Source organism: Pleurodeles waltl, chromosome 4_2 (genome assembly GCF_031143425.1).
Source record: "Pleurodeles waltl isolate 20211129_DDA chromosome 4_2, aPleWal1.hap1.20221129, whole genome shotgun sequence".
NCBI lineage: Eukaryota > Metazoa > Chordata > Amphibia > Caudata > Salamandridae > Pleurodeles > Pleurodeles waltl.
The window spans coordinates 108,455,986-108,468,483 of NC_090443.1; the positions used below are offsets into that span (position 1 = coordinate 108,455,986).

At 44.9% G+C, this 12,498-nt stretch overlaps 1 protein-coding gene across 2 annotated transcripts in view; it reads left to right on the forward strand.

The window, feature by feature from the left end:
* The window catches only part of SENP1 (SUMO specific peptidase 1), a 163,777-nt gene that overhangs the window by 147,204 nt on the left and 4,075 nt on the right, over positions 1-12,498 (forward strand). For both annotated transcript variants that reach the window (XM_069230872.1, XM_069230873.1), the window contains exons 16-17: positions 2,162-2,246; positions 3,623-3,718. In XM_069230872.1, the coding sequence (XP_069086973.1) occupies positions 2,162-2,246; positions 3,623-3,718 (181 nt within the window). The remainder of the gene's footprint in view (positions 1-2,161; positions 2,247-3,622; positions 3,719-12,498) is intronic.

Genomic DNA, 12,498 nt, shown 5'->3' on the forward strand with positions numbered 1-12,498 from the left:
TAATCTAGACTATTGTATATAGTGTTGTTGACAAATTCTACAATACTTTTGTCGGTTCTGGAGCCTAGCTCTATTATATCCAGTTCTAGTGGCAACCTCTGGAGTATTTGACCATTCCTGAAGTATTATGAGAACTAGAGTCCAGTTATAGCCCCCATGTGAAGTATTTCTGCAGTGTCTGCAGGTCATATCTGGAGGATTGTGTTTATTTCTGAATGCCACTTTTCGAGATTGGCAAATAAAGATTGTAAGAAGACTGGTGACCAGAATAGTTAATAATGAAAACACATGCGAGTCAACGAGAGGCCCAAGAATGTACATATGTATACATCACTGAAAAGAATGTTATGGGATGATATCCCAAAATCTTGCAGATTATTAAATAAAACAAACAGAATAACAGGCGGTGTTTTTTCAGTGAAAGCAAACACTAACAACCAGAGGCAGTAGTATTTACTGAGGTCACCTCTCAGAAGTAGAAAATATATTTTATGATAGGATAATTATTCGACAATAACAGAGTTCTGAACGGTTTGGGTGCACATATGAGAGCAGCGACGTCCTGTGGTGGTTGTATAACAATGAATCTAGAAAGGTGTGAATTCACACAGGAGAGGGATTACTTGTTATGAATGATGAATCCGAATGCAAATTAGTGTCTGTGAACTGTCTAGGCAGAGTATAGGTGGTCCTGGCACTTCTTATATGTTTGCACGTTCTGTGCTTCAGTTCTTCCCATATGTTTGCCACAGAAGTACCACTTTGCTAGTAACTTCTTTCCACTGGATTCGTTTTATAGTCCTTTGGGATATACACTAAGGTGCAAACTCCATGTCTAGCCTTTCAAAACTTGCTCAGTGAACATATTTAGCAATGTTCATGTCCATCATTTACAAAGTATAATCAATTTTGAATTACTGGCATATACCTTTGGTTAACTTTGATATTTCGAATGTCTGTCTAATGATTATTGTAAAATAGGTACAGGTGTTAACATACTTTCTGGGCTACCACGACTCTGGGCTTACCAATCTTGTAATTTGTTTTTGTAAATGTTAACAGTAGTCTAGGAAAATCTTGTTAATCTTTCTTAAGAAACATAGCAAAGTGATATCAGATAACATTGTGCTACAGGCATGCTAAGCATTTAAAATGAGTAAAATGAGTATTTATTTGAGAAGAGAGAAGCATTTCTAGTTTTACAGTACGACAACCTGGGGTGGATTCTATGCTCTGGTAACCCTGCTTTAGCTTCAACAGGTGGTCAGACCTTGCCTAGATGGGGTACTAGCTTTGGTGACCACCCCTTCGTTAAAAAGCATGCTGGTCCTTGACTGCCATGCCTCTGCTAAAACGCATGCTTGACTGTTTAGTGAGCCTTTGTACAAACAGGCTCTATCAGTTAGAACTGAAAGAGCACTTTATTTCATCACCTCTGTCCTTTAAGTACAATTTGATCTGAAATTCTTGATATTCATATGGTACTAAAAAAAGTATGTCATGTTTTAACAGTATGAGCCATGCTTCTCTTTAACTTAGATTTTCTATACAATGTGTTTTTACTGTTCACAGAGTTGTGTGGTTTCCCTTTCGTTAACTTTGGTGTATTCCTGAATCGTTTGTCCACCAAGCATATTACTGCACAGTCCTTCTCCCATCCCAACCGTTGACTCAATAGAAAAATCTTAAATACGCGTAATTTTGTCGATTGGGTTGCTTCGTACTACAGATTACACTTTGAGCTTAATTTCTTCCCGACATTTACGTTTAGTATTAAAGGCTTGATGATTTGCACATTCTCTTAACCTTACATGAAGTATATTCTAGAGATGAGGTCTATTTGAGGCAAGAAATCCCAGCCTATCACCCTTCCATTTTAAGTGATACTCTTACATGTGGTGGCCACTGCAAGGTCACGTATACCTTGAGTTATCAGTGGTTGCTCACTTCAGTAGAGACTAACTGGTATGAATTGGCATACTTGATATTACGGGCCAATTGGGCTTGTAGTAACACCTCCTGGCTTGGCACATTTCAGCCATGAGCATCATTGAACATAGCGAAAGAAGACTTTTTAAAGTGTATTTGGTTTCTAATGTAGAATCATGAAGGTGTGTTTTTTTTATCTGACGTTTTCTGTTATTTCTCTTCATTTCTCCAGGCAATATTTAAAGCAAGAAAGTTTGGACAAGAAGGGAATAGAATTTGATGCTAATGGTTGGCAGCTGCTAAACAAAAACAGTCGGGTATGTTCTGCCTGTGAACACTGTCAAGCAGTGCATTTATACCATGGGTTTGGATTGAATGAATAGCTTGTATTCTGTGTAATAATGAAACATTCAAATAACCAGAATGAGCAAACTGTGGACTTCTACTAGTTTGACTTTTAATGGCAATTATTTTAGAGATTTACAGCATGTCATCTGTTAGTTGTTACACTGCTGTCCTGTAGGAAGGTCACAATATTTTTTGTGTTTCTTCCGGGGCAACTGGATTTTTGCCTGAGCAATAAAACACTTTGTAGGATAATAGATAAAGTTCAAAGTTGGGATAAGAAGGACTTGGCGGTGGAGGTTGAAGTTAATATTTTGTGATCTTTCCTTGAAAGGAATGTAGAATCAATAGCCTCTGTCTTGAAGGTTTGTGTATGATGTAGTCGAGTGTACTCTTTCATAAACAGCATTTGACTGTAGCTACAGTGGCTAGTGGATTGGGGAGTGGTTTTTCCTTTGGCACGAGTCACTGTAGAGGTTTAACAACCCCACTGCCATTGCTACATTTCCCATACTCCCTCCAACAGCTTCTGCTACTTAATAATAGCTGCATCGTAAGATGCAGCGCACTCTGTGATGGTCATTTCCGTCAGTAAATGAGGAGCACCAGGAGCAGTTCAGCACGTCTCTGTGTAACTGCCAGTCTTTAACAGAAGAAACCAGAGGCAGGGCCAGGAACACCAGTATAACATCGACGTCTCCTCAGCCAGCTTTTTAGAAACTTTTAGTTGCACAATCTATGCATTCCGATTGAGTAGAAAACCTCCAATGTGTACTAATTCAAATACATTTTTATTGGTACTCTCTTTACTGGGGAAGTCTGACAGCACATACAACTGTGATCTGTGATAAATGTAAAAAGTAGATTTACTAGGACTAATTTCAGCCATGTTAATAATAGCTAGCTTCACCTGTCATACCTAGTTTAGCATGTTTACCTGTACGTTTTGAGAAAGCAGCTGCTTTAAACTTTACATGACGTAGCTAGAGCGGCTGCTATGTTTGTTTGTGGGACATGTAAGCTCTTATTCAGGTGCTTTTGTGATTTGTTCCTGGATTTAAGACATCTAACAATGTTTCCTTGGAATAAGTAGCCATTCATTTAGTAGTTTTCACAATGGTCTGTAGCCAAATTTCAAAGTAAGCCCCCTTTAAATTTTAATCCATTTCATTAGCAATATTTAAATTACCCGATATTTGTCCCTCAGTGAATTAACCCACCGATCCAAATCATATCCTGCCAAGTTAATTGAATCAGGTAATTTGCTAAGATGATATTTTTAAAACTAGACCAATTTCTAGATTAACAGCTTTAAAATTTACAACTTTGTTCATTTTGTGTTTGTTAGGAAATTCCACAGCAGATGAACGGAAGCGACTGTGGGATGTTTGCCTGTAAATATGCTGATTATGTTACCAAAGACAAACCCATAACTTTCACACAGGTAAGCCACTTTGGGATCAACAATGAACCTGACCGAGTTTGGTCATTGCAACATTTAGTTACTTGTCTTATTTTAAACAGACAAAAAACTATTACAACACTTAAATCAGTGAAATATTTTGATAATTGTGGATCTAGGTAAACTGAAAAATATGTTTCTTACATATGTTGTTCAATTGGTTTGCATTCAATACTGTTGGAGGCTGGCCTGGCTTGTAGTGGGTACCAAAGGTACTTACACTTTGTGCCAGGTCCAGTTATCCCTTAATAGTAGAATAGAGGTGTTTCTAGCAGCTTAGGCTGATAGAAGGTAGCTATGGCAAAGCAGCTTAGGCTGAACTAGGAGACATGCAAAGCTCCTACTATACCACTTACATCATATGCACAATATCATAAGAAAACACAATACACAGAGTTACTAAAAATAAAGGTACTTTATTTTTATGACCATGTGCCACAAGTATCTCAGTGAGTACCCTCAGTAAGAAGGTAAGTAATATACACAAGTTATTTGTACACAAACCAAAAGCAGGTAAGTAAGAGCAAGAAAAGTAATGCAAACAGTGTAGAATTACAATAGGTTGCAATAGGCAAGCATAGGTAGAGGGGCAACACAAACCATATACTCCAAAAGTGGAATGCGAATCACAAATGGACCCCAGACCTATGTGAGCTTGTAGAGGGTTGCTGGGACTGTGAGAAAACAGTCAGGGTGTCCAAGATACCCCACCCCAAGACCCTGAAAAGTAGGAGTAAAGTACACCTACTACCCGAAAATAGCACAATAGTCGTGATAGGGGGATTCTGCAGGAACAACAAACACCAGCAGTGCCCTGACAACGGATTTCTGGACCTGAGGACCTGCAAGGCAAGGGGACCAAGTCCAATATTCGCGACAGTGTCCAGGAGGGGCAGGAGCCCAGGAAACCCCGGATGAAGGTGCAAGGAAGCTGCCTCCAGATGGAAGAAGCTTGGAGTTCTGCAAGAAAGAAGAGGACTAGGGACTTCTCCTTTGGAAGACAGACGTCCCACGTCGCGATGAAGCTTGCAGAGGTGTTCCAACGCAGAAATACCGCAAACAAGCCTTGCTAGCTGCAAGGGTCACCGTAGAGGTTTTTGGGTGCTGCTGAGGACCAGAAAGGACAGGGATGTCGCCTTTTGGAGGAGGAGGCAGAGGGGGCGCTCAGCAACTCGGAGAGCCCTCACAGAAGCAGGCAGCACCCGCAGAAGTACCCCAACAGGCACTTAGAAGATTAGTGAACCGGAGTCCACGCGAAGTTACAAAGAAGGGTCCCACGACGTCGGAGGACAACTCAGAGGGTTGTGCACTGCAGGATGGAGTGCTGGGTCCCCGGGCTAGGCTGTGCACAAAGGAAATCCTGGAAGAGGGCACAGGAGCCGGAGTAGCTGCAAATCACACAGTACACAGCTTTGCAGTCTGGCGTGGGGAGGCAAGGACTTACCTCCACCAAACTTGGACTGAAGAGTCACTGGACTGTGGGAGTCTCTTGGACAGAGTTGCTGTGTTCCAGGGACCACACTCGTCAGGATGAGAGGGCACCCAGAGGACCGGTGATGCAGTCTTTGGGTGCCTGCGTTAGCAGGGGGAAAATTCCGTCGAGCCACGGGAGATTTCTTCAGAGCTTCTGGTACAGGGTGAAGGCAGGCTACCCCCAGAGCATGCACTACCTGGAAACAGTCGAGAAAGCCGGCAGGATGAGGCGCTACAATGTTGCTGGTAGTCGTCTTGCTACTTTGTTGCGGTTTTGCAGGCATCCTGGAGCAGTCAGCGGTCGATACTTGGTAGAAGTTGAAGAGGGAGATGCAGAGGAACTCTGGTGAGCGCTTGAATTCGTTATCTGAAGAATTCCCCAAAGCAGAGACCCTAAATAGCCAGAAAAGGAGGTTTGGCTACTAATATAGGAGGATTGGCTACCAAGAGAGTTAAGAGCCTATCAGAAGGAGCCTCTGACGTCACCTGCTGGCACTGGCCACTCAGAGCAGTCCAGTGTGCCCCCAACACCTCTGTTTCCAAGATGGCACACTGGGACACACTGGAGGAGCTCTGGGCACCTCCCCTGGGAGGTACTGGTCAGGGGAGTGGTCACTCCCCTTTCCTTTGTCCAGTTTCGCGCCAGAGCAGGGCTGGGGGATCCCTGAACCGGTGTAGACTGGCTTATGCAGAGATGGGCACCATCTGTGCCCATCAAAGCATTTCCAGAGGCTGGGGGAGGCTACTTCCACCCCCCCCAGCCCTTCACACCTATTTCCAAAGGGAGAGGGTGTAACACCCTCTCTCAGAGGAAATCCTTTGTTCTGCCTTCCTGGGCCAGGGCTGCCTGGACCCCAGGAGGGCAGAAACCTGTCTGAGGGGTTGGCAGCAGCAGCAGTGGAAATCCCGGAAAGGCAGTTTGGCAGTACCCATGTTCTGTGATAGAGACCCAGGGGATCATGGAATTGTCCCCCCAATACCAGAATGGTGACAATTCCATGATCTTAGACATGTTACATGGCCATGTTCAGAGTTACCATTGTGACGCTATACATAGGTAGTGACCTATGTATAGTGCACACGTTTAATGGTGTCCCCGCACTCACAAAGTCCGGGGAATTTGCCCTGAACGATGTGGGGGCACCTTGGCTAGTGCCAGGGTGCCCACACACTAAGTAACTTTGCACCCAACCTTCACTAAGTGAAGGTTAGACATATCGGTGACTTATAAGTTACTTATGTGCAGTGGTAAATGGCTGTGAAGTAACGTGGACGTGTAAGAATTGTCAGAGCTCCCTATGGGTGGCAAAAGAAATGCTGCAGCCCATAGGGATCTCCTGGAACCCCAATACCCTGGGTACCTCAGTACCATATACAAGGGAATTATACGGGTGTACCAGTGTGCCAATGAGAATTGGTACATTTAGTCACTAACCTGCAGTGAAAAATTTAGAAAGCAGAGAGAGCATAAACACTGAGGTTCTGGTTAGCAGAGCCTCAGTGATACAGTTAGGCACCACACAGGGAACACATATAGGCCACAAACATATTAGCACTGGGGTCCGGGCTAGCAGGATCCCAGTGACACATAACAAACACACTGACAACATAGGGTTTTCACTATGAGCACTGGGCCCTGGCTAGCAGGATCCCAGTGAGACAGTGAAAACACCCTGACATATACTCACAAACAGGCCAAAAGTGGGGGTAACAAGGCTAGAAAGAGGCTACCTTCCTACAAATACCTCCTTTGTGTCATACAAATATATTTGCAGACTATCCTGCAGTCTGCAACTAGTTTGGCAGAGTAGTGTTAACGAACCCCAGACCTGGGTGGAGGAGATGCAAGATGCCCACCCCTTAAAGGCATGCAAACTAAGTGCATTATTGAAAGAAGGAAAAGTAGTAGGAAGATAATGAAGGTATTTCTCCAGATGAACACTACTATGAACACTACTAACATCTGTTGGTAGAAGGATTACTTTTTTTCATTTTCTACAATTCTTAATTCAGTTTTAAGTTTGAAACCATAAAAACCAGCAGCAACAAAACAATAAAAACATGAAAGTAGCTAAATAAAAAAAACAGATCATAAAATGTCAAAATCTTATCCATGGTACTCTGAATAGACACAGCAACGCTTGAAAAACAGTACACGTTAGCAATTACATATTGCCCTGATACCATTTGCAGATATGAAAGTGCTGGTCGGGCTTAACCACTCCCTTTAAGCAAGGGAACAATGAAACGAAGTCTAGAGCCTTGATAAAATTTGCAACACAACATGAAGTGCAGTGTGTCCTGGGGGGACTTGTTATCACAACTGCACGGGCTCAACAGTTTAACATTATAACATCTTCGTGGTGAGGCCAAGATCAAATGCAACAAGATTACCCTGAAACAGGTTTATAAACATCTACCCTATTGTTTTTCACCATTGTTAAGTAGGGCTCCATCTCCCGTGTTGTACTTGTCAAAATATACTTGCAGACAGTGGGCTTTACCCTCTCTTCCTCTTCCCTAAGTAAGGACACTCTTTCCCTGAAGGATTCTTTAACCCATTTCAAATCACCCTTAACAATATCCTCCTGATAAAAGAAAACACCCTTTCCACCTTACTTTCATTCTCTACACATCTTCAAGTAAAAGTGATTATCCTTAAACATGCCTATTCACAAAATGGTTGATTTGAAATGTTCGACCTGAAAGCTACATTTGCATCTATGTAGAAACATTCTAATTTTTGTCCCAGAGACTTACAATGATGCCTCGCTCCATTGTTCTAACCTTGTTAACTCCCAGACTCTATAAAGTCCCCATTCAAATAAACCCCTTTGTTTTCAATGTGCTTCGTACTCCCTGAAACCTTGAAGAATCCGCCCAGGACAGACCAACACCACCACTATCTTTATCATAGAGGTAGAATGATACATGTCCTCCTGCAAATACGGAAGGCGCACATGGAAGAGGTGGTGGTGATTGAGTATTTAGGTAAAAGGCGTGGAGATAGGCATTTGGACATACGTAATACGAAATGCAGTAACATAAAGGTAATTTTGGGGTACACTAGAAGTAAATTCAATTTTAACAACAATGTCTAACTTCTTTTACAAGAAAATATAGATGCAGGTCCAAGTCACTCCTACTGGTTTTATCAGCTTCTGTTGCAGATTTTGTTCTGCACTCACTCCGTGCAGTGGTTTTAGTTCCATGAGTCTGTGAATGAGCCCAAATTAAAGTCTCTGGTTCGCTGCCAAAAGGTTCTGGAATAATGAGCAAACAGCAACTGGGAGTGTAACTCCCTTTTCTTCTATGCTTGACCCAAAATGTTTGCTTTATTAGGTATGCTGGGACATGTAATACCCAGAGTGTCCAGTTGTTGCTTGTTTTAATGGACTTGACCACTATCGTCTTTTATAGGTGAGCCCACCTGGACTATCCCTACAACTGGCAATGCAATAGCAACAACATTTTCAAACCAAAGACCAACAAGATATGATGAACCAAACTACAGAATGAGGATATAGAAGAAGCAGGTGGACTGCGCCTAACGCAGGTCTGGCTTTCCTGACAGGCATCAGTCTCGTCATTCAACCCCCATTTGGCCAAAGCACTTGCATAGGAGATCATGTTATCTGTGTAGTGATTTGTGCTTGCAGAGTAAATCTGACCCTTAACCAGGTAATATTCCACCTCCACTAAGAGCTCAAACCCCTAGAATGACAACTGCCTCGCATCATCTTTCTAACCAAAAGAAGGTATTCCCCTACACTGACAGACCCACACCCTGCAAGAACTTCTGTTTGTGATGACAACTTCTTTCATCAGCTACTAATCAAAGGTGCTGCAAAACTGAAATAATTTAGGCTAAACCATTTGCAAATACTTAAGTCACTTTAGAAACCATTCAGTAGTAAATGTTCAATGTGTCTTATGATGCCGTAGGTTCCAGGACTGCTCAAGCCTGCTTGGATCTGGCCTCCTGAACAGAACCCACTGTTTCTCAGATCAGACACTTCTATTTTCTCAGCGTGATATTCACTATGATGATGTAGTAATGAAAATGAGAAAGACCTTCTTTGGCTTGTTTCACAGTTCTTTAATCCATTGGTGTTTTTCATTCACACCATAAACTTGGCTGAAATTACATTGTTTTATCGGAGACTAAGGTTTTTAGTGACCAGGGCTGTGTAGGAGCGTGGTATTTTGTTGCAGAAGTCCTCCCCACTTCTTGCCAGGTACTTGATGCAGCTTGGACTGAAGTGCACTGGGTTCCTGCTAACCAGGTCCCCTGTGTCATTGTTATTTCCTCAAAAATGAACAATTGTTCCCCTAATTGACAACACCTTTGGCACCCCTGTAAGTCCCTAGTAAATGGTCTCCCAGGTACCAAAGAGGGCCCCCAACGTCTGCAGCATGTATTGTGCCACCTTCCGGGAAACCTCACCCAGCTCATGCAGACTGCCATTGCAGGCTGCATGTCTTGGTGCAGCTAAAAGGGAAAATATGACATGGCACACAGCCTCTGTGCCATTCCCACAAGCACTGCATGCGTTATATGTAAGTCACCCCTACAGCAGGCCTCCCAGCCCTAAGGCAGAGTCTATTATATTACATGTGTGGTCATATCTGCAAACGCAGATATGCACCTGCTAGGTCTGTCGATTCTTAGACATAGTAAGTGATCAGGGAAGCTTTAGGCTCTTGGGGTTTTGGCATCATTGAGAAAAGATCTCCGGCAAAGAGCCCCCCCCTTCTTGGGGGGAGCCCGTCAGACATTGCAGCGCCGTTCTGACAAGGAGCACCCCGATGATGAAGCATGACACCCATTTGGGTGTGTGAGGACTTCTGCTCCTAAAATTTAGGACTCCTTTGTATCCTTTTACCTACCTTCCTTTGGAACAGTGTATTTTGTTTATTTGTTTGGTGTTTGGAACACAACCATGACCCGAAGTTGTGCTCCATTTGCCAGGCCATGCATCAAAAGTCTTTGAGGGAGCTGTCCCTTAAGAGGATGGCAGCCTGGCATGCAACTCCATGGAAGTCGAGGTCCTGGTTGAGTTAAAGGGACCGGTCACGGAGTCCGAAATCATCTTCGTCCTATTCCAAGTCCTCAGGTTAATCGGGTAAGTCGAGGCACAAGAAGAAGAGCAAGAAGTTGAAGCAGTCTTCGACGTCTCCTCATCTGTCTGCCGGCGTGACTAAGGAAAGTCTGCATTCTAGGCCTTGTTCCTCGGAACCTGTGTCTGGGCTGATGCCACACCTCCCAGACATTCCGGGAGCAGCCCCTGCCCAACAGTTTTATATGAGGCCACGCCGTCAGGCCCCATGGAGTCAGAGGGGGCTCTATCTGGTTCTCCTGTGGCCCCATTGCAGGTGGGCCCTCAAGAATCCAGTACTGGATCCAGACTGGTGCCTGTCGTATCATCTTGTCCTTCCCTAGTGGCAGTCCAGATGCTGATACTCTTGGTGCCCACTGGAGGCGCCATCCCCATTGTCATCCCTGACTCAGACACAGAGCTGGATGGGCATTGGCTGCTGTCAACTTGATGCTGATAGCAGCCTTGCCTCCTACCTGTTCCTTTGGGCTAGGCCTCTGGGAAGACTTGAGAGGGGTCGCTGGACCCTTTTGAATACCAGCCCTATGAGAAAGAACCATGCATGGACTGACATGTGGATCTCGGTGAAGCCAGTGGACAGGATACCTCTCCAGATACTATTATGCTTTTACGGTTACGGAGGAGGGAGCTTCCTAAGCGGGGGGGGGGGGTGCAGCTAAGGTCTTGGACCTTCAGCTACCATCGGTGGCAGTCAAGACTAATCTCTTGACGGAGGTGCTGCAACCGGGAGTATCCACATCCAAACCCCTACTCCTGTTCAATGAAGCCCTCACGGATGTCCATTTGGGTACCTAATCCACAGGGGCTCCTGTGACTATGACGATTCCCTGCCGCCATCGCCATGCCCCTGGGGACCCAACCTTCCTCACACAACACCCTACTCCTGAGAGCTTGGTAGTCCAAGCCTCAACTTACCAGGGCGCTTTCCCTACCACTCTTCTGGATAGGGAATCCAAGATGCTCGACTCATTTGGGAAGTTGTTGTTTTCTTCCGCCAGCATGGCATTGTGGTCCGTGAACATTACATGCTGTAGGACATGGTTGCGCAAGTGCTGCTACAGGTTCCAGAGGAGGCGCGGACTGGACTCTCTCCTGCTGTTGCTGATGGGAGCGATGCAGCAAAGTTCACAATTCGTTGCAGACTTGACACTACCGACTCGCTAGACAGAGCAGTTTTCACGATAGTGGCCCTGAGAGGCCATGCCTGGCTGAGGGCATCTGGCTTTTCCGGGATATCCAAGCTTCCCTTAGGGACATGCAACCGTCTCTATAGAGACTAGGCAGATTCGGTGCTCAAGCACTTCTAAGACTCTCTGGCCAGGTCCTTGAGCCTCACTGCAGCCCACATCAGCCCCACTCTGCCTTTTGCTCCTTTTGTGATTATAGAAGGGGCTTCCAGCCATGCCAATTCCTGCCCAGCCACTGTGCCACGCATGCTTTTCAGCCTCTAAGTAGGTGAGGGTGCGGTACCCACAGTCCTCATGGGTCAGGTGGCCGGTGGTCTGGTCAGTTACCCACAGACCTCATGGGTCAGGTTGCCAATGGTCTTGTCAGTCTACCGCCCTGCCTCCCCTCCACCAACTGCAACAGCCTCCAAACTCTGAGGCTGCCCCTTTACCACCATGGGCACCTGGTTTTGACTGCAGGATTTGCCATCACCTGCCCCACTGGCAATCTATAACATTGGACAAGTGGGTTTTTCAGATTGTCTCAAGGGGGTACTCCCTCTCTTTCGAGACAATCCCTCACCCCATGCCACCATCTCACAACCAGCTGACGGAGGATCATCGGTGCCTTTTACACGATTAAGTTGTGTCTCTCTTGGCCAAGGGAGCCATAGGGAGGGTTCCGGTACCAAAAGTATGCTGTGGTTGTTATTCCCGCTACTTTCTGATTCCCAAAAAGGACAAAGGCCTCCGTCCTATTTTAAATCTAAGAGCCTCTTTCTCAAGAAGGGGAAATTCAAAATACTCACATTGGCTCGGGTCTTATCTGCCCTGAACCTAGGAGACTGGATGGTAGCATTGGACTAGCAAGATGCCTACTTTCACATCCCCATCCTGCCAGCTCATAGACGCTATCTGTGGCTTATGGTAGGCCATTCACTGTGCTCCTCTTTAGCCTTACCAGTGCCCCTCGGTGCTCACCAAGGGGATAGAATTGGTTGCA